Here is a 25587-nt window from a genome sequence, read left to right on the forward strand (position 1 = left end):
GCATCACCTCCCATAGGTGCTCAGGAGAAACCTTGATCACCTTCTGGCAAAGCCATTCTTTTGTTGATTTGCTTAGGGTTGTTATCGTACTGAAAGGTAAAATTCCCCTTCAGCTGTTTAAGAGAGGCCTGAAGGTTTTATTATAAAATTACCTGATATTTGAAAGTGCTCATAATTCCCTAGACCTTGACTAAAGCCCCAGTTCCAGGTGCCCAAAAGCATAACCCTGCGTCCACAATGCTTCATTGTGGGTGTGATGTTTTTTTGATGATGATGTTGCCTTTCTGCGAAACATACTTTTTGGAATTATAGTTAAAAAGTTCAACCTTGGTGAAATCCATAATGTTTTCACACATGCTTTTGGCAAAATAAAGCCAGACTTCAATGTGAGGGGTTTTTTGTTTTCGTAAGAAAAGACTTCTGTCTTGCCAACCTAGCCCACAGGCCAAACATATGAAGAGCATGGGAGATTTTCACATGCAGTGTATAACCAGTACTTGCCAGAAGGTCCTGCAGCTCCTTTTAATGTTGCTGTTATCTCTTATTTAGGCCTAAGACACATGGCATGAAAATCGGAGCGAGTGTGATGCGTAAAACATCGCATTCCGCTCGGATCAATATTAGCCCATGTGTCAGCACCCATGAGCGATTATTTTTTCAGCCCTAATCGGACCGAGAAAACAATCGCAGCACGCTGCGACTGTAATGCGTTCCTGGTTTCTCTCACACCCATTCAAATCTATGGGGCGAGAGAAAAATTGCACTGCACTCGCATACACCGGTGTACTGCGAGTGCAGGGCGAGAATGGCAATAGCCGGCTACGGAGGAGAGAGGGAAATAAATCTCTCCCGCCCCTCCTCAGAGCCTGCCCGCCCCCCGCAGCTGAGGTCTGATCGCATGAGCGGACCTCAGTCGCAGGGACACTCGCATGACACTTGGCTCCTGCTGTGCTGCCAGCGTGAGCAGAGTGTCATGCGAGGATCGCATTAGGCCCCCGTGTGGCCCCGGCCTTAGCAGTCTCTGGGACCAATTTTCTTCTTGATTTTTCTTTAAAATTTTGAGGGCCATCCAATTCTAGCTTTAGCCCCTTCTTGATTACCATCTTCAGTGTTCCATAGTATAGCTAATGCTTCGGAATTGTGAAATTTTTTGCACCCTTCTCCTGACTGGCAACTTTAAAAAAATCGATTCCTTTGCTGTGTTGTAAACTGTTTACAGAACATAGCTTTTCCTGTAAAATGCAACTAAGAAAATATCAGGAAAATCCTACTAGAGCAGCTACATTTTATATGGGGCTAATCAGATTCCCTTTAAATGATGGCATCTGTGTAGTCTGCTATTTAAATGTGATTGGGTAATTCTGACCACAACCACTTGCTAATTATAAGAGGGTGTTCACACTTATGCAACCACATTATTTTAGTTTTGTTTTTCTTCCCCCTCAAAATGATTTGTTTGTTTCTTAATTGAATTGTTTCAGATTATGGATGACAATAAAGGTGGGGGAAAAAACAGAAGAGATTCCTCTTGGTATTGTTTTTTAATTTTTTTACATGTCAAACATCTGGCATTTTAACGATAGTGTGTAGACTTTGTTTTTATATACTGTATGACCCATGTTGACTTACTTCAAAAATGATTTTGCACAGTAAGTGAGCCTTGCATTCAACTTCTCCATTTTTTTTCTTTCTAGGACACCTAGTATTCATTCAAGGGGAATCCATTTATGGTAAGGATCACACCTGATAAATGACATCTTAACCATTTTAATGATTTAGTTTGACATCATGTTGTGTTTAATCTCTTTGATTGAAATTTTTAAAGAGAACCTGTCAGCCGATTTATGCTGTCAAAACCTGAGGCAGTTTGAGTCGGAGCCTGACGGCACCATTACAGCCAGGTATCTTTTTCTATGGTGTTTCGGAGAGAGTATTGTTTAGAGTCGGCAATACTCCAGTTGATTGATGGGTCCCTTATGATGTACATACATGAGAGAGACCTGTCACTCAACTAGAGCGGTGTTGAAAAAAGCCGAGCGGGGCTGGACTAGTTGGGTCTCTCCCTAGAGTCCAGGACCGTTTTTCACACTATATCTTCGTTGAAACGTCAGTGCGTTTCAGAGACAAACAGACCTGGCTGCAATCGCACAGGCTCTCATTAATGCTGACCATGGCTTGGGCAGCAACGAATGGCTCACAGATTCACTTAAGCGTACAACTTTTAAAGGGATTATGTCAGAACAAAATGACTGAGCAAGCCAAGTACAGGCGCTTGGTGCACTCTTGGAATGGCCATACTTTTAATGTACACCTTCCCTCCTTCGTGTATCCCACCTATCTATGCTTATTCTGGCTCTATAAAGCCAGAGCTGTCAATCCAAAGAGATGTGTTGGAGATGAAGGGAAACAAGTGGGTGGGAATGTGCACTTACAAGTTGTCCCTCCAAGGGTGCACCGATCGCCTATACTTTGTTTAAACAGTCATTCTCCCTTTTAAAGGGCATCTGTTAGCAGGGTTTTGCTATGTAATCTGACAGCAGCATGAGGGAGAGACAGATACTCTGAATCCAATGACGTATCACTTAGTTTACTGGGTGCAGCAGTCATGATAAAGACCGTTTTCTCTGCCGCAGTCTTAGGCTACTTTCACACATCCGGTTTGAGCACTGCGGCTCAATCCGGCTGTGAAAACTATGCAACGGATGCGGCGAAAACACCGCATCCGTTGCATAAGTTTTTACATGCGGCCCGTCCGTTTTTTTCCGGTTGCGGCATGCTACTGAGCATGCGCAGTGGAAAAAAACCGCATGCGGCGACCGGATGCGGTTTTTTCCGCATCGCACCGCATCCGGCCTCCATAGGTATGCATTGAAAAATGCGCCGCAGCGGCCGGATGCGGCGCGATGCGGTGTTTTTTGCCGGAGCAAAAAACGTTGCAGGGAACGTTCGATCCGGCCGCGGCATCGGCTAAATCTGCCGCATGCGGCAAAAACCGGACCGAACGCAAGCCCCTGCGGCACAATACGGCACTAATGTAAGTCTATGCAAAAAAAAAACGCAACCGCCGTTACAAAAGCCGGTTGCGGTTTTTCTGCAGAACGCCGTATTGTGCCGCAGAGCAAAAATCCGGATGTGTGAAAGTAGCCTAAAGGCCCCTTTCACACATCTGTTTTTTTTCACATTGACGGATTGCGACTGATGCAAAAAAATTGATCAAGCGCTGGATCAGTTTTTTTTCTCCTTGACTTGTATTAGCGACGGATGACCTCACGTTTCATCCGTCAAACAACGGATCCGTCAAAAATTGTCTGCGGTTGACAGAAGCAGCGTCCAAAGCAACGTTTTTTGTGAACATTGAAAAAAACAGAAAGCGACGGATCTGTCGCCATCTGTCTTTTTCATAGGATGGAAGCCTATGTGCACAGGATCCGTCGCAATCCGTCAAATGACGGAATCAGACGACGGACTCCGTTTTTTGAAACTGAGCATGCCCAGAACGAGTAAAAAACACTGTTAAGGGTGCTTTACACGCTGCGACATCGCTAGCGATCTCGTTAGCAATGTGACACGCCAGATCGTAGATGCAATCTGCCGAGATCGCACATATTCTGTTTTTGTAGCGCCGGTCACATGTGCGATCTCGGCAGATTGCATCTGCGATCTGGCGTGTCATATCGCTAACGAGATCACTAGCGATGTCGCAGCGTGTAAAGCACCCTTTAGGCTGGTACGACTGATCCGTGTTTTTCACAGGATCCGTCGCATCAGTCGCAAAACGGATTGTGACTGATGGAAAAAAAATGATGTGTGAAAGAGGTCTTAGCAGGGCTCAGTATAACCCCACCCACACCACAGCTTTCTTTGTACATTGTATAGTAATAGAAAGCTGTTAATCAGTGCTGGGGGCGAGTTGGACTAGGACACGTGGTCAGTTGTCCTTTAGTGATAATATCCTGCTAATAAAACACTGATTATATTGAAACAGCAGAACTCGGCCCAGTAAGTGACACATCGCTGTAATTGGGGTTTCTGCTCTTACGTTATGATGCTCTAAGATTACATATAGCAAAAACTACTTTAACCCCTTCACGACCGGCCGATTTTTCACTTTCCGTTTTTTTTTCTTGCCATTCTTTTTCTGAGAGACGTAACATTTTTATTTTTCAGTCAATATGGTCATGTGAGGGCTTATTTTTTGCGGAACGAGCTGTACTTTTAAATGAAACCATAAGTTTTACCATATAGTGTACTGGAAAACGGCAAAAAAATTCCAAATGCAGAAAAATTGAAAAAAAAAGTGCGATGGCACTAATGTTTTTGAGATATTTTATTCACTGTGTTCACTATATGGTAAAACTGATGTGTGGGTGTGATGCCTCAGGTCACTGCAAGTTCGTAGACATCAAACATGTGTAGGTTTACTTTTATATAAGGGGTTAAAAAAAATCGGAAGTTTGACCGAAAAAAGTGGCGCACGTTTTACACCATATTCCGTGACCCGTAGCGTTCTCATTTTTCGGGATCTATGGCTCAGTGACGGCTTATTTTTTGCGTCTCGAGCTGACGTTTTTAACGGTACAATTTTTGCGCAGATGCTACGTTTTGATCGCCTCTTATAGCATTTTGCGCAAAAGTTGTGGCAACAAAAAAACGTCGTTATGGCGTTTGGAATTTTTTTGCCGCTACGCCGTATACTGATCAGATTAATTGATTTTATATTTTGATCGGGCGTTTCTGAACGCGGCGATACCAAATGTGTGTATATTTTTTATTTTTTTAACCCTTTAATTTTCAATGGGGCGAATGGGGGGTGATTTGAACTGAAGGTTTTTTGTTTTTTTTCTTAATTTTTTAAAACTTTTTTTTTTTTTTTATTTTACTAGTCTCCCTAGGGGGCTATTGCGATCAGCATTCCGATCGCTCTGCACTATCTGCTGATCACAGCTATACAGCTGTAAACAGCAGATACGCTCTCTTTCTCTTTTGCTGTGCCGCTGGCACAGCGATAGTGAAAGCAATTCATGTGTAGTACAGGAGTCATCACATGACCCTGTGCTACCATGACAACTATCGGAAGTCACGTGATCGCGTCACGTGACTTCCGGTATCGGGCGGTAAGTAAAAGTTTACCGCGATCGCGCTTATAATGGCGCTGTCACATATTGACAGCGCCATTTAAGGGGTTAAACGGCACGAGCAGATAACGATTCTGCTCGTGCCTAGCAGGCACACATCTCAGCTGTGAAAATCAGCTGAGATGTGCGCCGATTGCGGCATGCTGCCGCCGACAGACCGCGGGCAGTAACATTATGACCGCTAGGACGTAATTTACGGCCCGCGGTCGTTAAGGGGTTAAGACCGAAGTTGCTTAAGTAACATGCAAATAAAAGATAGCAAATCCGTCCTTCCTAAAATATAAAGTTGGCTTGAATTCAAGTGTATTGTAGACAATATAATCTTATAATCTGTTATGCTATTGTGACCACAAAAAGGACAAACCTTTGGAAATTAGGTCAAATGGAGTCCAAAGTTTCATATTTTAGACTGTTTACCACATGAGGGAATGTCCAAGTACAGTTATCCAGCTATTTAGACAGAGAACCCCGACAGTACAGAGCAGAGAACATGCTGTGATCCGAGGCTAGGAACGTATTTGCTATGTATGATGTGACAGAGGAGTGTATATATAACCGGCAACATAAAGTACCAGCTTATTCTATCTTATCTAAACATGGTTTCCTACATAGAAGTTGAAAACATAAGAGAGTTGTGTAAGATTAACTTTAGTGCTAATTGTACCCTGTTTTTCTTCTCTCTAATCTTACAGACTCGTCACCCTGCCTATCCGGTTTCTTCCGTTGCAGCTCTGGGTGTATTCCCCTGTTTTCAGTCTGTGATGGTTCTTTTGACTGTGAGGATAAATCGGATGAAATTTCATGTTCATCATATTGCAACTATACACTAAAAGATTTCTATGGCGTCTTCTCCCCTCCTGGATACCCAGGTTCTCCACCTTCTCCTCTCCCGTCACATTGCCGTTGGCTGATTGACTCTGAAGATAGCCGTGGACTTGCTTTGCAGTTTTCTGCACTCCAGCTTTCAGAGCTAGATGCTCTTGTAGTTTATGAAAATGGCATTGGGGATTTTCCACGCCTACTCCGTGCCTTGTACCATGAAAGCAATGGCAAATCTGTCACAGTGGAGTCTGTTGGGGGCAGAGTAACTATTGTGTATCAGTACAACACAAATATCCCCCATTATACGAATATTGATTCTTCCGTAACATATGGCTCTGACTTTAGATTTCCCGGCAATGAGAACCGCGACCCTGGCCCTCGCCTTACTGACCAAATGGGATCACCACTATCTCGATTTCGCTTTCCCAGCTTTAATATGCACAATGACTGGTTTCAAACATTTCACCCACGGGGGTTTAATGCCACTTACCGTGTGCGAGGCTACTGCCTTCCTTGGGACCAACCATGTGGCTCCAGTCCAGGTCTTTTATGGGAAGATGGAGTAGAAGTAGGTGGTGGCTGTTTTTCAGACTCGCAGCGTTGTGATGGAATCTGGGACTGTGCCAATGGCAGAGATGAAGTTAACTGTACAAACTGTCCCGACGGGCACTTTCCATGTGCTTCAAGTCATGGCTGTTACCCGATCAATGAGAGGTGTAATTACCAAACTTCTTGTCAAGATGGCACAGATGAAAGAAACTGTCGTGGATGTCAGCCTGGTGGCTTCCATTGCGATTTAGAGCGCTGTGTGTACGAAGCATGGGTATGTGATGGCCAAGCAGATTGTCGAGATGGAAGTGACGAGAAGAACTGTGGCTACACACTTCCCCGTAAAGTCATTGCTGCCGCTGTTATCGGAAGCTTAATCTGCGCTACTTTACTTGTTGTAGCTTTGGGATGTACGTGCCGCCTTTATACTTCACGAGCACGCGAGTATAGGTGAGTATCATTACTAATGGAAGATTATTACGCCTACTGGTAACATAAATGCTACACATCACTCTAACCTTTATGTTGCAGCATCTTTGCACCCTTATCCCGGATTGATGCAGAATTGATCCAGCAGCAAGCACCACCATCCTATGGACAGTTGATAGCTCAAGGAGCTATACCACCAGTTGATGACTTTCCCACTGAGAGTCCTAATGATGTGAGTGTACATTTCATATACCTTGTCCTAATATACCTTTTTGCAATATAAGGCTTTTCGCTAAATGCAAAATGTCACAGGATAGGTAATATATGATTGCCAAAAGCCACAATAGCCTTCCAGCCATGCATTTAATGGGGTGATGAGCTCCCCGTTCCTCCGCACTGATGCAATGGTTCCTCATGCACCCTGCCCCTTCATGTAATGTCTATAAGGACACGCTCACTCGTTCAGTACTTGGTCAGTATTTTACCTCAGTATTTGTAGCCAAAACCAGGAGTGGGTGAATAATGCAACAGTGGTGCCCGTGTTTCTGTTATACTTATCCTTTGTTCCACTCCTGGTTTTGGCTACAAATACTGAGGTAAAATGCTGACCAAACACGGAATGTGGCCTAAGACTGATGGGGGGAAAAAAAGCTGAGGGCTGTGCTTACCTATTTCTGTCAGCCCCACACACATTGAAACGTGTGGCAGGACATATGTGGGGTCACCACCCCACTCAGTCTCCTCCCCCCAGGTATGCAATAAGAAAGATCGGGATGCTTGAGCCCATTGGTAAAAAGAATGGCGTTGGCTTCTAGCAATTATACATTACCTATCCTCTCAATAAGTTATTTGTGGAATAAACCCTATAATGGGAGTCTCATTGTCTAAAAACATAACTGTACAATTCATCTAAGACACTATAATAGTTAATAAAATAATCACTTCTATACTACCCTTTAAATTCTGAGACTACCCTGAATCGCCAACATTTTTACCACAGGGCATCCCTTACAAATCCCTTATTGTTCTAATAGTGTCAAATTGTGTTGCTATTGCTGCCGTATTCTTGTAAGCTGTAACCAGACACTAATGGGGTCAGCATTTCTGCTTTAAGGCCCTGTGCGCACTTGCCGGTTTTTGCCGCGGATTTCCTGCGGTTTTGCTGCATGTTTCGCTGCATGTTATGTTCATAACATCTCTGCAGTGATTCACCAGCAAAACCTATGGGAAAAAAAAATGCTGTACGCACTATGCGGATTTTGACAGCTGCATGTTTTGCTGTGGGATTCCCGCAGCAAAAACAATTGCATGTCCCTTCTTTTCCGCACGTCGCTGCGGCATTTCAGTCAATTGACTGCAGTGTAATCGTGAAATCCCGCAGGGAATAACGCAGGCAGCAAATTGTGTGCGGTTCATTGCGTTTTCCTGCGTTATTCCCTCCGGTATTTCGCAGTTTACCTGCGGTAATGTTCATCGCTGCCCTGTGGTTTGCAGGGAAGTGATGTCATTATGACAGGAAGAGGAAGCGGAGCAGAGAATAAACACACAAAGATCAGACACACAGACATAGATTACACACATCACACTCACACACAGACATATAGAAAACAAACGGACATATAGAAAAAAAAACACGTGGGCTCCGCCGTATTTTTACCGTCCAGCCGAGGTAAGCACACAGCGGCGGCCCGGTATTCTCAGGCTGGGGAGGGGCAGGGTTAATGCCCCCCTCCCTCCCGGAGTGTCCCCCGTCTCTTCCAGATGCCGTGCTGCGGTGGCAATCCAGGTAATAATGAGTTAAATGGCAGCGGATCGTTGCCATTTAAGTCCAGGCTTGATCATGGCAGCGTCTATGAGACAGCTGACATGATCAACCCGTAAGTAAAGTGAATAAGCACACACCATGAAAAATCCTTTATTTTAAATAAAACACAAAAAAGCCCCTGGTTCACCCGTTTATTAACCCCCCCGAAACACACAGCTCCGGCGTATTCCACGTCCTGCGATGCTTGCACGGAGACGCGACTGACACAGCGCTAAATGAATGCAGCCTCGCAACGAGACAGCAGAGGTAACCACAGGGCATTTCCCACGGTCGGTAATGTGAACATACTACCACTCGGGAGAAATGCAGCGTGTGCTCACAGGGACTCTATCCTTCTATCTATCCCTCCATCTATCTATCCCTCTATCTATCCTTCTATCTATTCTTCTATCTGTCTATTTATCTCTGCTATCTATCTCAGAAGGAAATTACTTTTTTTTTTTCCTCAATGTGCTTTATTGCATTAACTCACATGTACCAACCCGCATGCGGCAAAACCGCGGCAATACCGCAGTAAAACCGCAGCAAACCACATGCGGTTTTCGGGTGCGGTTTGCTGCGCTTTTTTACCACGGGTGCGGTAATCTTTCAGACCCTGCGGAATTTTCTTAAGAAAATTTTGTTTTCCAGTGCGCACAGGGCCTTACACTACATTTTCTTTTCCCATCTATGCATCTTTGGGGGTGTCTGTCTTTTGGCGTAAGATAGGCCACCTCCAGAATCCGTAGTCTCAGGCCCTGGAAGGTAGAATTTCTCATCCTGAAGCTTCAACAAGTTCTTTTATTTCCACTTCCACACAATTATTTTTTCAGTGTTTTTTAACTATTAAAAAAAAACAACAATTTTTTTTTTTTTTTTTAAAAAAAAAGCTATTGAGAGAAAAAAGTGCCAGACACCAAAACACATTGTGTGTAGTTTTTTGTTTTTTTTTTTACAGATTTTAGAGTATCATGTGGCTGCAGAGTCTAAGCCACAAAAAATACACTTTATTTTCTCTCAAAAACCATGCTTTTGAGACTAGTAATTGGGGGATCTTGGCCTGTGACTTTTATAGGTCCACTCAGATGCCCTCTACACACGCTTTCCTCTAGCCTCTTTCACTAGTGGCTAGACATGAGCAGGCAACCTCCGTTGAGCGGAGTAGAAGATGTAGAAATAGTGCTGACTGGATATTCTCAGCTGTCTTTATCTCCCATAGACTTAAATGGAAAGGGACAGCTCTGTGCTAGCAACTTATTAGGCTGTACAGCCTGTCACATATTTTATTATCATTGTCCCAACGCATCTAAAATGAAGACCTTTTGCATTAGGTTGTGATTAAAAGTTTACTGTTTTGATCCCACAGCTGTTACGCAGATTTAGGCTAGGTGCACAGTTGTTTGAGTTTCCTTTAGGAGGCTCCATTACAAGTTCTGTCATTTTTACTGAAAGAAAAACCACTGCATGCTGCATTTTCTTTTTTTTTTTTTTTTTTATAAAGGGGCATATAAAGTAAATTTTTGCCATGTAATCTGAAGCCAGCATGCTGTAAGAGTTAACATTCAGTTTACAGCCAGCCTTCTCTTATCTCAAAGTCTGCTTTTGTTTAGCTGCTATGTTAGTTTAAGCCTCTTTTCTTTATCATTAGTGGGTCTCAGCAGTAGTGTGTGAGTTGCAGTCTGACTCCGCCCCTCTGTGATTAGCAGCTTTTGTCTATGGAAATATGCACTGAAAGGCTGGGGGCAGCTCACCCAGCACTGCTACATACAAAAATTAATATTTTTTCTTTACTGTATCAGAATGGATGCACCCAGTAATCTACATGATACATCGTTAAGCCTGCTTTACATGCTGCAATTTCTCGTGCGATCGCATTTGCGATCGCATATGCGATCGCACCCATCCCCATTGTTTTTGCGGCACGGGCAATTTCTTGCCCTTGTCGCACAAAGTCGTAACCCCCGTCACACGTACTTACCTTCCAAACGACCTCGCTGTGGGCGGCGATCATCCACACTTCCTGAAGGGGGAGGGACGTTCGGCGTCACAGCGACGTCACACAGCAGCCGGCCAATAGAAGCGGAGGGGTGAAGATGAGCGGGACGTAAACATCCCAGCCACCACCTTCCTTCCGCATTGCCGGCGGGATGCTGGTAAGCTGCAGTTCATCGTTCCCGTGGTGTCACACGGAGTGATGTGTGCTGCCTCGGGAACATTGAACAACCGACGCGCAGAAGGACGATCAATATTTTGAAAATGAGCGACGTGTTAATGATAAGGTGAGTATTTTTGCTCGTTCACACTCGCTCGTAGCTGTCACACGCTACGATATGTCAAACGAGCGCGGATGTGCGACACTTACGACGTGACCCCGACGACATATCGTTTGATATATGGTAGCGTGTAGAGCCCGCTTTAGATTCAGAATTTGCTTATATACTGCTAGATGAGGTAGCAAAAAACTGCTGGCAGATTCCCTTTAAAAAAAAAAGAAAAAAAAAAAGTGGCTATCTCAGGGAAATTCCTGGCTGGCTGCAGAATTTGATTGAAAGTGATCAGCTAAATGCCACATCAGATTAGCTCTAATGATGGGCGAGCGTGCTCTGGACAGCTCAGTACTCCATCGAGCATCGGGGTGCTCGGGTACTTGCTCAGCTTGGCCGTGTATCACTGGTGCCCGAATGTGGTATTCGTGAAACAACCACAAAGCACAGGCTCGCTTCAGTGACTGATGCTAGCAGACACCCCAGGGAGAGCCTCTTGCAGTCTCTGGTTCTCACTTGTGGGTAAAAACAATGTTTTCGGATGTAATGTGTCCAAATAAAACGCCCTCTCTCCTCCAGAAATGCTCTGTTTGTGGCTGGGTGTATGTGGGCAGAGAGCCGAACTGCCGAATCATTGACTTCCATTATACTCGTTACTCGAGTTGAACCTGTCCAAGCATCTGACCAGCTCAATTCGAGTAACGAGCACTCAAGCATGGTAGTATTCACTCATCATTTCGAGTATCGAGAACTGAGCATTTTACTACACGCCCTCCATTAATCCTCTCCAATGTAAAGAAGGTTGTTTAATCAGATGGTCCGGCGGCACACAAGTCGGCAGGTGTTTGTGAGTGCCTATTTACGCAGGCAAACCAAAGTAGACGATTTGCACTGAGCAACCTATACAAGATCGTGTGGTGCGCATATGCTGGCGTTGCTGTCGGTGCTGTGCGGTAATGCACCACTGAGAACGATCATCTTTTACGCTGAACAGAAGATCATTTTACCAAATGAGTGAGCGTATGGCGAGATAATTGTGGAGTTGTGAAACAAGTGTTTTTTACAAGGCTCTTTCACAATTATCTTGCAGTGCAAATGCCACTTTAAAATAGCTAGATATTGGCTACCAAGTCCCTTTTTTTTTTTTTGCTTACATCAGTAACTATGGGGCTTTATTCCAGTACATACAAGTACTTACTGCACAGCATCACAAACCATAATGACAGCTGGGTTCCTGATCTAATAGCGAGGATAGGAGAGCCCAGGCCTGTTAGTGGTCGCTGTCAATGCTCTTATATCCCCTGCATTGTGATTCTGGGGTGCCAATAATTGCTTTGGCAGCTAACATAGAGATGCTAAAATGACCCATTAAGTCTATTATGTTGCATGTGTAATGGTCTGAGCTATAGAATTATCACATTATTAAACCTAAAGGTGAATGCTGCTAAAAACATGCTTGTTATTGGGGTCCCAAACAATTGGTCACTTGGGGGGGGGGGTTAAAAATCTGCTAGGTTTTTTTTTTAGTTTGTTTTTCATCCCCATAAGTAAAATTTATAACACTGGGCAGCAATAAATTAGCAGGAAACCTGTGAAAGGCCACATAGACTCCACAAGTCCCGTATTCTGAAAAAGGTAATTGGGACCCTTCAGTGCTGTATATCCACCTATTATTAGTGATCAATATTTGCAATCATTAAAGGAGTTGTCCGACAAACTCAAAAATTTTTGGTAAGCTAATCTGTGCTGTATTGTCATATAAAACACCCCAACATTGTTATTTTTTGTTTTCTAACTTTTGTTCCTCTTGAATTATCCCTTTATTCTCTGCAGCTCCTTGTTTACATTCAGCTCCAGCAAACATAACTTCCTGTGCTAAACCTCCCAGTCACAGCTGGCACCGCCCGGCCTCAGTGTCCAGCCCCACCCCTTGCCCGCCCCCTGCACACACATTCACTGTCAGTATATTCTGCCCCAGCACCTGACCTGTTATTACTACAGCATTGCAAATAACAGCCCCACATCGGGCTCTGCATCACACCCACATCGGGCTCTCCATCACACCCACATCGGGCTCTCCATCACACCCACATCGGGCTCTCCATCACACCCACATCGGGCTCTCCATCACACCCACATCGGGCTCTCCATCACACCCACATCGGGCTCTTCATCACACCCACATCGGGCTCTGCATCACACCCACATCGGGCTCTGCATCACACCCACATCGGGCTCTGCATCACACCCACATCGGGCTCTTCATCACACCCACATCGGGCTCTGTATCACACCCACATCGGGCTCTGCACCGCGCGCCCACATCGGGCTCTGCACCGCGCGCCCACATCGGGCTCTGCACCGCGCGCCCACATCGGGCTCTGCACCGCGCGCCAACATCGGGCTCTGCACCGCGCGCCCACATCGGGCTCTGCACCGCGCGCCCACATCGGGCTCTGCACCGCGCGCGCACATCGGGCTCTGCACCGCGCGCGCACATCGGGCTCTGCACCGCGCGCGCACATCGGGCTCTGCACCGCGCGCGCACATCGGGCTCTGCACCGCGCGCGCACATCGGGCTCTGCACCGCGCGCCCACATCGGGCTCTGCACCGCGCGCCCACATCGGGCTCTGCACCGCGCGCCCACATCGGGCTCTGCACCGCGCGCCACATCGGGCTCTGCACCGCGCGCCCACATCGGGCTCTGCACCGCGCGCCCACATCGGGCTCTGCACCGCGCGCCCACATCGGGCTCTGCACCGCGCACCCACATCGGGCTCTGCACCGCGCACCCACATCGGGCTCTGCACCGCGCACACACACACATGGCTCTGCACCGCGCACACACACACATGGCTCTGCACCGCGCACACACACACATGGCTCTGCACCGCGCACACACACACATGGCTCTGCACCGCGCACACACACATATGGCTCTGCACCGCGCACACACATTTGGCTCTGCACCGCACACACACATTTGGCTCTGCACCGCACACACACACATAGGGCTCTGCACACCACACACACACATAGGGCCCTGCAAAGCACACACACATAGGGCCCTGCAAAGCACACACACATAGGGCCCTGCACCGCACACACAGGGCCCTGCCCCCCACACACACACACACACACACACACACACACAGGGCCCTGCACCGCACACACACACACAGGGCCCTGCACCGCACACACACACACAGGGCCCTGCACCGCACACACACACACACAGGGCCCTGCACCGCACACACACACACACATACACACACACAGGGCCCTGCACCGCGCACACACACACACACACACACACACACACACACAGGGCCCTGCACCGCGCACACACACACACACACACACACACACACACACAGGTCCCTGCACCGCACACACACACAGGGCTCTGCGCCACACACACAGCGCTCTGTACCGACCCCCTCCTACCCCCATAGGGAACACATGTAGGGCATACATACTCACCCGTCCTCGGTCCCCGCCGCTCCTGCACATTTGTCCGCTGCCTGGTCTGGACATATCAGCACAGTAGTGATGTCACCGCTGTCCTGAACTGTCAGACACAGACTGCACGGGCAGTGATGAGAAGCAGCGCTGTGCTCCCTCTCATCAATGCTTTCAAATATATCGGCATCTGTGATGCCGGTACATTTGAATGTGCGATCCTGAGCAGGGGGCCTGGTGCTGGCGCTGAAACCACGGCAGCCGCCGCCAGGCTCCTCCCCCAGGTCACGGACCCCACAGCAGGGAAGGGGGCGGGGACTCCACACATTGTACCCGCCCAGCAGGGTGGCAACATGCTGTTTCCAGATTTGCATGTCAACATGGTCCTGCTCATGTTGACATGAAATGACTGGAAGCAGCAAAATCCCAGCAGGAGCGGTCACATGACCACTCTGAGCCGGGGGAGAGGGGCTGACAGCAGGGCAGGTAAGTGGTCTCTATCTACTTACCTGCCACAATGTAGCCCAATAGGGTAATAATAAAGAAAAGCAAATTAAGCCGGATAACCCCTTTAAAAATGATGTATGTAGCCCTACTTCCAAATTAGCCATGCAGTGTTCCTGTATTTTACCATCATATTTCTTGAGACCAGATTGTGAAAACCTAATATAGTTATATAGTCAAAGCATATATAGAAAAAGAATATAATCCAGTCTTCAACTGTATGTGTATCTTTTTTATGGAAATTCCACTATGGACCATTTGTAACATTTGTACACCTGAGACCTGTAAAAATTATTAGTAAAATGTTGAGATATGGGGTAAAACGGACAGAAAATAACAGGAGGATGCGGCACAGAGCGATTGCTTGCTTGATGGATGTAGAAAGATGCATAAATATGAACACCTACGAGAGTGGTTCAGAATAGAAACACACACACAGAGGAGGATAAAAAGAAAGAAGAGCACGCACACCGTCATTCTCTCTGAGTGTCCCACACTGACACTACCAATCATTTTAATAACTGGCAATTATACCTGTAATGGAAGAGAGAAGCTGTGTTTCCTGGAACATTTTCTGTCTCGCTGTGAATCATCTCTCTGCTCCATCTAGTGGTCGCTGGAAATCTTCTTGATGTTAATTTACCACATCTTTTGTTTTTTTTCTTTCATAGCCATAGATAGCATTTTGAATATACATGAATTTAAGTGCTTTTAAGATTTTTATACTCTTTCTGGTGATAAGTCCCTGTGGTCTGTGCTTAAAGGGGTTCTACAGGAGTGAGATAAAATGGAGTCCCTGATGTGGTTCAAACTGCAGCTCGTCCTAGTCACGTCAGTAGAGGCGCCAGACTGAAGACATACAGTCCATGAAACCTGTGTCTCAATGACAACAGTTGTTTTCACAAGTACCTCAATTGGCAGCTGGAAGCATAGCTGTAATGTATGAAGAAATAACCCCCATTGTGTTCAGTAAGGAATAGTTATCGCTTCACACATCATAGCCCTGATCCTGGCCGACTGCGGTATATGTGATACAACTGTTGTCAGTTGAGACATAGGTGGTCTCGGGAACTGTATGTCTTCAGTATGCAGCCCGTCCTGACACATGACCGGGACAGACTTCAGTTTGCATTATATCAATGACTCCATTTTATCTCCTTCTCGGAGAACCCCTTTAAATCTTGTGCATGTGAATGGGAGGCAGATTACTGGGCATAGACCATATGACAAACTCTTTTTAAGTTTAGCATTTTTAAATATTCATGTTTTGTCATTCTCGTGTAAAAGGCTTTAAGCCTTATCAATGGAATTGTTATTGTTTTATTTTGTTCTCTTCATAGGGCTCGTTTATGGGAAACCTTCGCAGTCTACTACAGTTCCTTCATCAGACACCACCTCTCCCAACTGGAGGCCTAAATGAACCACCTCCAAGGCGCCGCCCCCCACGACCTGTTAGGCGTCTTCTCCGAAGACTTCGTAGATGGGGTCTTCTTCCTCCCCGAACACAGGGGACACAAACTGAACCACCGCAGAATCCAAGCACCGGTCCACTGCAGCCCACGTCAGAAGGCAGTGATAATACCTCTGCTCCTTTACTCCCAGTGAAGACTCCTTTGGAGTCCCCTAATTATTCTTTTGCCTTGACTGAGCCTTCAGATGTCCAGCACTCCTCCCCAGTGGAGGAAAGGAGTGGACTTATGATGGGCATGATGCAGGTAGTGCGGGACAGGGTTTTGCATCCCCTTGGGGGAGAAGATCTTTTAAACGGAAGGCGAGGCGAGAGATTTGGGGAAGATGTTGCTGGACTGCAAGGAGCTGAAGAAGAGGATGAAATGCTGTTGTTGCCTCTTGCAGAAGGCTATGATGGGGCAGCAGGAGATGTGGGGTTAATTTTATGTTAGCATAGCTTAGTCCCTCTCTTCTTATTAAATATTTGCACATAGTGCTGATCAGTGCTTGAAACTTGGTGAAGATCAAAATGATGACAAAGGGGCTTGTTGAATTCTACCGTTACTACATGAGCATTGTGCAGACACTGTAATGACGTGCGTCTTCCTGCTATGCGCAGCTGAGCTGTGCAGTGCCAGTGCTGTGATTATGGAATTCAGTATAACCCATAGCCTGGGCTAGCTCAGCTTTGTTCAGTGTCACTTAGTTTTGTGGAAGCATACCACAGCTTTAATGCATTTGTCCGCATATGAACACCAACTTACAGTTTATATATTGATAGAATCTGTCTATGCAGTTTAGTAAGTTAGTACATTTCCGGTCCGGTGCCTTTAGTAGCAGTCTGTTCTAGCCTTGGGCAGTATTTACAGTTTGTTTCCACCAGCCTGTGCTCCCCTAAAGCTTCATCACAGCACTACACTGGGCCTGGTGTAAAGACCACGACCACTATTTATCAACAGAATTCTGGCATCCACTATTTGGAATGTCGAATAATGTTTGCGCAGCTCGTGGAAATGTTGTCGGTTTCCAATTTTACGACAGTCCCAGCTCCATCAACTGCTTTTTGTTTGTCTTTTTTTGTTTGTGGGTGAAGCTTTGTTAAAAAAAGGAGTATGGTCAAGTGTAGCCTGGAAAATGAATCGTAATTTACACCACAAAACTCCCTGACTGGAGTATATTTGTTACGCTGGTGCCTGGCAGCTGAAGGATGGGCCAGATTTGGTAAGAGAACAGTTGTTCATCAGTTTCGCACATCTTACTCCAGCAAAGTGCAAGAAATCCTAAATATTACTTTACATAAGAAAGCATTTTCTTTTTAGGCCGGTTTCACACATCCGGCACACTCCAGTACAGTGCAATACTGTACAATGGCATCGCGGCAACCTCTGGTCATATGGCAGCATGTGACCGGAGCTTGCTGCAATGCCATTGTACAATATTGCACTGTACTGGAGTGTGATGGATTTGGCAATCCGGCGAAATACCGGATGTGTGAAACGGCCCTTAAACAAACTCCCATGCCTGCTGGTCCCTTCCCCCCCCAGGTCCTGCAGCAATAAAGACGTGTCCATTATTGACGTGACATCTGTAGCCAATCACTGGTCTTAGTGGTCACGTACAGCAGTCATGTGAATGATGGATGTGACCATCACTTTAGGACAGTTGTCATCTCTGAAATAGCCGGTGTGTGATGTAGGTGAGTAATGCATATTCTGTGTTATATCATTTCCTGCCTTTAGCGCTATTTTGAAAAATCCCAGACAGACAACCCCTTTAAGTAAAACCTGTCACTGAAGCGTGATTAACACTGTTGCCATGGAGCTTCTGCATTCTGATATATGGAGATAGGAGCAGTAATAAAGAGAACTGTAGAGAGACTGACATCCAGAAAGTCTTAATGCAGCAGATGGGAACTGGCTTTACAGAAAAGTACTGACCGAATCTGAAGTATTAGCAAATGAGATATATGAACTGTAAATTGTTGTTCATTACGTTATCAAGGTTCCATCATATACGTAAATATAAGGTGAATTTCCCAAAACAAAATGTCCCTTTAGGGACCTGTTTTTGGTGAAAGTCTGGAAGTTAATGTTATTTAAAGCGTAACTGTCCTTTTTTAATTTTTTTTTCAAGAATTCAGTAGTGTACATGAAAATAAGCTACTTTGTAATATATCTTATTAGACAAATCTGCTTTTTTCTCTGCCAGGATTTATCGGTCATTATCAAAATTCTCAATTCTGAGGAAGACTTTCCCATTACTGAGATAGGAGATAACAATTGGTACTGATGAGCTTCTAAGATGACAGGAGGAGCTAAAGGCAGAGCTCCTCCCCACCTTCCTCTTCTATCTACATAGGAGAGGGCAGCTGTTACTGATGAGATTCTATATAGATAAGAGGGAGGTAGAGGCACAGCTCTGCCTCTAGCCCCTCCCTCGGCCTCTAGCCCCTCCCTCGGCATCTAGCCCCTCCCTCGGCCTCTAGCCCCTCCTTCTGCCTCTAGCTCCTTCCTCTAGCTCCTCCCTCTGCCTCTAGCTCCTCCCTCTAGCTCCTTCCTCTAGCTCCTCCCTCTGCCTCTAGCTCCTCCCTCTGCCTCTAGCTCCTCCCTCTAGCTCCTCCCTCTGCCTCTAGCTCCTCCCTCTGCCTCTAGCTCCTCCTGTCATAGAATCTCATCAATACCAACTTCCTTCTCCTATCTCAGTAATTGGAAAGGCTTCACTGAATACAGAGTGCTGAGTGATGATGTCTGGCAGAGAAAGAAGCAGATTTGTCTGATAAGATATATTACAAAGTTAGTTATGTTCATGTGTACAATTGATTTATGAAATAAAAATTAAAACAACGGTTACACTTTAAGGACACTTGTGGGATTAAGGCCGTAGGGTATGCTTATGTATACAAATCCGTATATTTCCCATGCTAACATACACTCCACTCTGCTATTCTGTCTAGGGTTCACAAACCCGGTCTTCCTCCTATAAATAGAAGTAGTTTGTGACTACTGTAAGTAGTGAAACAGTCAGGTTATAGTAGACCATGGTGACAGGACTTTTCTGAGGTATCAAAGGCTATATTAGTGCTCTGGACATAGTATTAGACTTTAGGGAATGCACACAAGTATTATCAATCGTTTTTAGGGATTTAGCAGGCTAAGATACATCCCATGAGCTACAGGAAAGAACTTGTAGTTTGTTTTTACCATATGTATCATCACACCATAATTATAAATTATGTATTTAGAAAAGGATGGATTACACAACATCCCGAAGTATTCCTTGGCTCATTCATTTTTACCTCATTTGCAAAAAGTTATTCTACATCCATATTAGTAGGTCCTGAATACAGCTGCTTTCAGACCAGTGTATTTCAGGCATTTCTTTCTGTATTATTACTACAGGCACAATACCCTGACCTGACCGTTCATTAGTTCTGAAGTTAAAGCAGTGTAGGCAGGTATAGGCTTTACCTTCAGGGCTGATGAACTACAGGTGTTCAGGGTGTTGAGTCTGTAATACCAAAAAGTGCCCGTGACAGCAATCTGAAAGGGGCGTCAATGTTAGACAATGTGACTATTCAGACTGCAATGTTAAGCTTGCCGTGTGTTAGAATTTAAGTATAAAGCATGTTCTTCCCACTCTTATTGATTCAGTTTGCCCCATAAAAGTCAATGGAGTACAAGGAAAAGCCATCTGATATCTAGCCCTGTATTGGATTTGTATATCTGCTGCCATTAGCAATATAAATCAGAGACTGGAAATCAATATGAATTTTAACTGCATAGCCATATTTATGCTTGTGTATGGGGTACTGAATCTCATTGAGGAGACCAACTGTGCATGAAGTCTTGCATTGCGTGCCCAACAGAAAGTAAAGTATGCAAATTAAAAGGGGTTATCATGGACTATGTGGCTCAGAACTACCTGGCAGGTGTTGGAGAACTACCTGCCTGTTCTGCTTGGAGACAATCTCGGCTGGTTCAACCGACGATTTCCCTGCTTTAATTCATCTTTCCTCAACAGAAAATCCGCTTCTGGTCAACTGTATCAATGGCACATGACTGCAGACATCATACTGATTAACCGCCAGCTCCACATACTTGGGCCTCAATCAGATGTCCATGGACTTTGATTGCAGTCTTGGCCGCTGGTCACCCAACCGGAGAAGTATATGAAACTGTCACACTCAGGTCGGGAGAGCTGCTGCCTGTCTGTACTTTAGTGGGTGGCACAGACATCTGGATGAGCCTTTACACAGTGGGAAGCCGACTGTCAGTCAGTATGACATTGGCAGAGGTTCCCCGTCAACAGAGCAGAAGAGAAGAAACTGCTCTGCCAACATGATATCAGCGGAAACGGGAATCGTTGGCAGGAGTAGTCCATGGCAGAAATAGTCTCTGGGCAGAACAGGATGAACTACCTGCTTCTTAGGTCTTAGCCCCATACACCAAAATAATAAATAATCCCTTTTAACGCCTCTTCACAAAGAAATAAACTTTTTAGTGTCATCTATAGGTAGATATCCTGTAACCAGTCTCACGTAGCCAACCAGTGTCATGTTTTCTACAGATGAGGGCAAAGGCTCCAGAAAATGCTGTCTATTGATGGCCAAGACGTCTTGTTTGGTTAGTTACGGTATGTTCCAAGGCTCTGAAGTCTTACGGTCTGACGTTGATGTAAACAGTTGTTACATAGGTGGCACTACAGAGACAGTTTTCTTATGTAAAGGAGACAATTTAAAAACCTAAGCCTTCCTTAAAAAAAAGAAAAAAAAAACATAAGTGAACCATTATGTTTATATTGCGATAACTGAAAGTAAAGGTGGCTGTACATTAGATGAATGTCCACTGAGTGTGTATGGTGGGGGGTCAGGAGGTCTTGGATGACAGTTATTGAACGTATATAGCCACCTGACATTAAGACATATATTAAAATGCCTAGTAAGAATAAAAGTAATTTGAGGTTTATGTATAATCTCCGATTATTGGCTCATAAGACCTGCCCCTAGCTTTCCAGCTCTGTTCATGGATCAGCTGTAGCAACATGTTATATTTCTGACAGCTTGATGGCGTTTACCATAACTTTTGGTGACAGAAGTCTTTTTTTTTTAATGTAAATCTGCTTTACAATAATCTTTTGTCGTCACCATAGCGCTGCTTTAGAGAGGCAATGAGCAGTAAGTGCTAGACCACTTTTTTATGCTGATTTATAAAGTCCTATAAAACTGGGTAAAGAACGTTTAGGAAATCTTTCCTAATATTATTATTTTTTATATATACTAGTGAAGTCACTGAGGCACCAAATGCCAGAACACATTATGATTAAAATGGAAATGGTCCAAATAATGCACATTTTCTCACGTAAGGAGTAATATAATAAAACTGCACACCTGTCTGATGTGGCACAGTACCAGAAGAAAATACCGCATGGGAGCCCTATGTAAATATAGAGGGAATCACTGGAACAAAAAGCCATTGTGCTCTGGTGCTTTGCTTTTAAGGACATTTTAAGTAAATTGGATAGTATTTTGCATGCGTGTATATAAGAGATTGGAATAACCAGCTTGTAGTAAAGCACATTGCTCAATTTCGGGGGGCATTAATGAAGCACATAAAGCACAATGTTATTTTATCTTCCTTGGGCTCTTTAGTGCCATATGTGATTGGTGCTGTTGTCACGGGCTGGCTCCCTTTCAGGATTAGCCACTAAATAGAAGATATACAGTGTGCGCAGAATACTTTTTATGCACTATCTCCTCTTCATCACCATGCATTTCTAGGTCTTTGCAGTTTTGACAATCGGTGAGATAAAAATCTTTCTACGCTGTCGACTTTTCTACAAGCCCTTTGTGTGAAAATAATTTGAATCTTTTGTTTTTATTGTGAAAAGTATAATTGAATATTTTTTTTATTCGGTGCACTGGACATTTAGGGGGTTCTCAAAGGATTAATGCTACACTTTTACCGGAGCGAGACGTTTGACACATTATGGCCAGGCTCACACAGGACTGTTTATGCCGATTTTAACCCCAACTTCCTTATACAGATCAAAGATACAAAGACTTCTTCTTCTACTCTTCAATTTGGAGATCCAATCACAAAAAATGACAGTGTTAACCTGGCCTGCTTGTGTCCTGCTGCAGCTATGCAACGCCACGCTTGGGGAAGACTTAACAGACACTTTGTTGTGGATGAGGTTAATTTTGTCAGAATGGGTTAATGATCGGTGTGGGTTTGTACGCTGTGCTAAAATTATTTATTTTCTGTGATTGTATAATAATAAATCTTGAAAGTTCTAAAGGATTTGTTGGGAATTTACTCTGACTAAAGCTTATTTTCAGGTCGCAGGTACAATTGCTGTTTTGTGTGGGAGCTCCTATCATGTGGTGTCTAACTAATGTATTAAAATGGATCGTTAGAAATGTCTACAATACAAAGGAATTATCTCAGGCTGGAGATAAATGGTGTGAATTTATAATTCATCCCTGATGTCATGTGATCCAGTAGAGTAACACTGCATGCATTATTGTAATTCACAGTGGTCTGCAATCATGACACGTGTGATCGCTATAGAACCAGTCATTTCCATCTCAATATCCAGCTCTTTTTAAAACAAGTTGTATAAGCTTTTATACCAGTTTTATAGCCGAGTATTGACATACATTAATCCTGTGTTTCCTATTAGTTTCTATACAGCTTGGAGCTAAAGATGGAGCTGACTTCTGAGTTTTACAATGCAAACTGCATACTTCTGGAGGCTTGTGTCCTACTGTGAAAAGCCATGTGAACAGGTCTAAAGCCGGGGCCACACGGGGCACTACTGCGATGCTCGCATGACACTCGGCTCGCGCTGGCAGCACAGCAGGAGCCGAGTGTCATGCTAGTATCCTTGCGACTGAGGTTCAATTGTGCGTGCGGACGTCAGCTGCGGGGGGCGGCCCGGCTGTGCAGAGGGGCGGGTTGGCACTGAGGAGGGGAGGGAGGGATTTATCTCCCTCTCTCCTCCGTAGCCGGCTATTGCCATTCTCGCCCTGCACTCGTGGTACACCGTTGTACCGCGAGTGCAGTGCGAGTTTTCTCTCACCCCGTTCACTTGAATGGGTGTGAGAGAAAGAGTCTCGCATTACAGTCGCAGCGTGCTGCGATTGTTTTTTCGGTCCGATTAGGGCTGAGAAAACAATCGCTCATGTGTGCTGACACACAGGCTAGAATCGGTCCGAGTGGAATGCGATGTTTTATCGCACTCCACTCGCACCGATTTTCTCGCCGTGTGGCTTAGGCCTAAGATCTACACTCCTCCAATGTTCAAATTGCAACAAGAAGGAAAAGATGTGAAATTATGGATATCACAGGATTGATGGACGTTTTAATATGTAGGAATTGAAACCAAATTTTCAAAACACTTTGATTTACTCAGTATTAAATATGAGCATCACCACAGAAAGACACAACCTTGCATAGCATGCCAATAATATTGTATGCTATTGATAGTTATCTGACAAATGTTCTGCCATGCGGATTGTTGACGTAAATCATCAAGAACTGCTGCTGGCAGCTTCCTTTGCAGTTGCTGACCAATAGGAGGGAAGTCTGGAAAGGTGCAGGCCATAGCACATTTAGGTCAAGCAGTTTCCTCAATGTAACATGAGCAACATGTGGCCTGCTGTAACATCAAGCATATCTGGGACATCACTGGTGGCTTCAGCGTGTCAGAGCATCCCTCAGAAATCCATTAGTAATCTAATTGACAACATGCAAAGGCATGTGTGTGTAGTTTTGTATAGTACTCATACTTCAATTTTTTTCATCATATGCATATCATTAACATTTCTATCAATTCTGTGATTTTTAATAATTCCACAACCTTTCCATCATGTTATTGTATGTGTGTGTGTGTGTGTGTAGTTGTATTATTCCAGGGTCTAATTCTACTGTAGGTCTATACAGTTATGGCCGAAACTGTTGGCACCCTTGAAATTGTTCCAGGCACTGGAGTATTGCTCCCAGACAATTATTGCAATTACACATATTTTGGCATAAACGTGTTTTTCTTTTGTGTGGATTGGAAGAACACACAGAAAAAAATCTCTGAAAAAAGGCAAATTGGACATAATTTCACACACAATCTCAAAAGTGGGCCTGACAAAACTGTTGTCACCTTCAACTTTAATATTTGGTTGCGCACCCTGTAGAGTAAATAACTGCAATCAATCGCTTCCTATAACCATCAACAAGCTTCTTACACCTCTGAACAGGAATTTTGGACCATTCTTTTGTGAATTGCTCCAGGTTTCTCGTATTTGAAGGGTGCCTTCATTCAATAGCAATTTTAAGATCTCTCCATAGGTGTTTAATGGCATTTAGATCCGGACTCATAGCTGACCACTTCAGAATTCTGCAAAGCTTTGTTTTCATCCATTTACGAATACTACTTGAAGTATGTTTGGGATTAATGTCCTGCTGAAAGACCCATCACCTAGGATGCAAATCCAGCTTTCTAACACATGGCACTACATTGCGACCCAAAATCCTTCGGTAATCTTCAGATTTTATGATGCCTTGTACAGAGTCGAGGCACCCAGTGCCAGAGGCCGCAAAGCAAGCCCAAAACCTCTTTGAACCTTCACCATATTTGACTGTAGGTACTGGTTTTTTGTTTAATTATTATCTTAAAAGATCTCATTCTGTTTTTGGAAACAGTATAGAATGATGTGCTTTACTAAAAAGCTCTATCTTGGTCTCATATGTCCAAAAGACACTTCCCCAGAAGGCCTTTGACTTCCATACATTTTAGCAAATTGCAGTCTATTTTTTTTAAGTCTGTGTCAGCAGTGGAGTTCTCCTGGGTCTCATGCCATAGCGTTTCCTTTCATTGAAATGCTGACTGATAGTTCGCTCTGACACTGATGCACCCTGAGCCTGCAGGAGAGCTTGAATATATTTGGAACAGCTATTTTTGCGCACAGCTATTTTTTTCCCCATAGGTTTTGCTGGGAAATGTCTGCAGAAAGATTACAAACACTTCTCAAGAAATTTCTGCAGCAAAACCGCGGGTAAAAACGCAGTGTGCGCACAAGGCCTTAAACACAAAGCTCTCCACAGTGCTGCACCGCCCTTTATTTCCTTCTTTATCTGTCTTCCACCCTAATCGAGCTCTCTGGTTAAATAATCT

The 25587-nt window shown here is 44.7% G+C and overlaps 1 protein-coding gene across 1 annotated transcript in view; it reads left to right on the plus strand.

Moving 5' to 3' along the window:
• Positions 1 to 22715, plus strand: part of LRP10 (LDL receptor related protein 10) — a 42508-nt gene extending 19793 nt beyond the window's left edge. The window contains exons 2-5 of the mRNA XM_075319334.1: positions 1695 to 1730; positions 5828 to 6956; positions 7038 to 7167; positions 16311 to 22715. Coding sequence (XP_075175449.1) covers positions 1695 to 1730; positions 5828 to 6956; positions 7038 to 7167; positions 16311 to 16871 — 1856 coding nt within the window. The 3' untranslated portion in view covers positions 16872 to 22715. The remainder of the gene's footprint in view (positions 1 to 1694; positions 1731 to 5827; positions 6957 to 7037; positions 7168 to 16310) is intronic.
• The last annotated feature ends 2872 nt before the right edge of the window (positions 22716 to 25587 follow it).

Source organism: Anomaloglossus baeobatrachus, chromosome 1 (assembly GCF_048569485.1).
Source record: "Anomaloglossus baeobatrachus isolate aAnoBae1 chromosome 1, aAnoBae1.hap1, whole genome shotgun sequence".
NCBI classification, from domain to species: Eukaryota; Metazoa; Chordata; class Amphibia; order Anura; family Aromobatidae; genus Anomaloglossus; species Anomaloglossus baeobatrachus.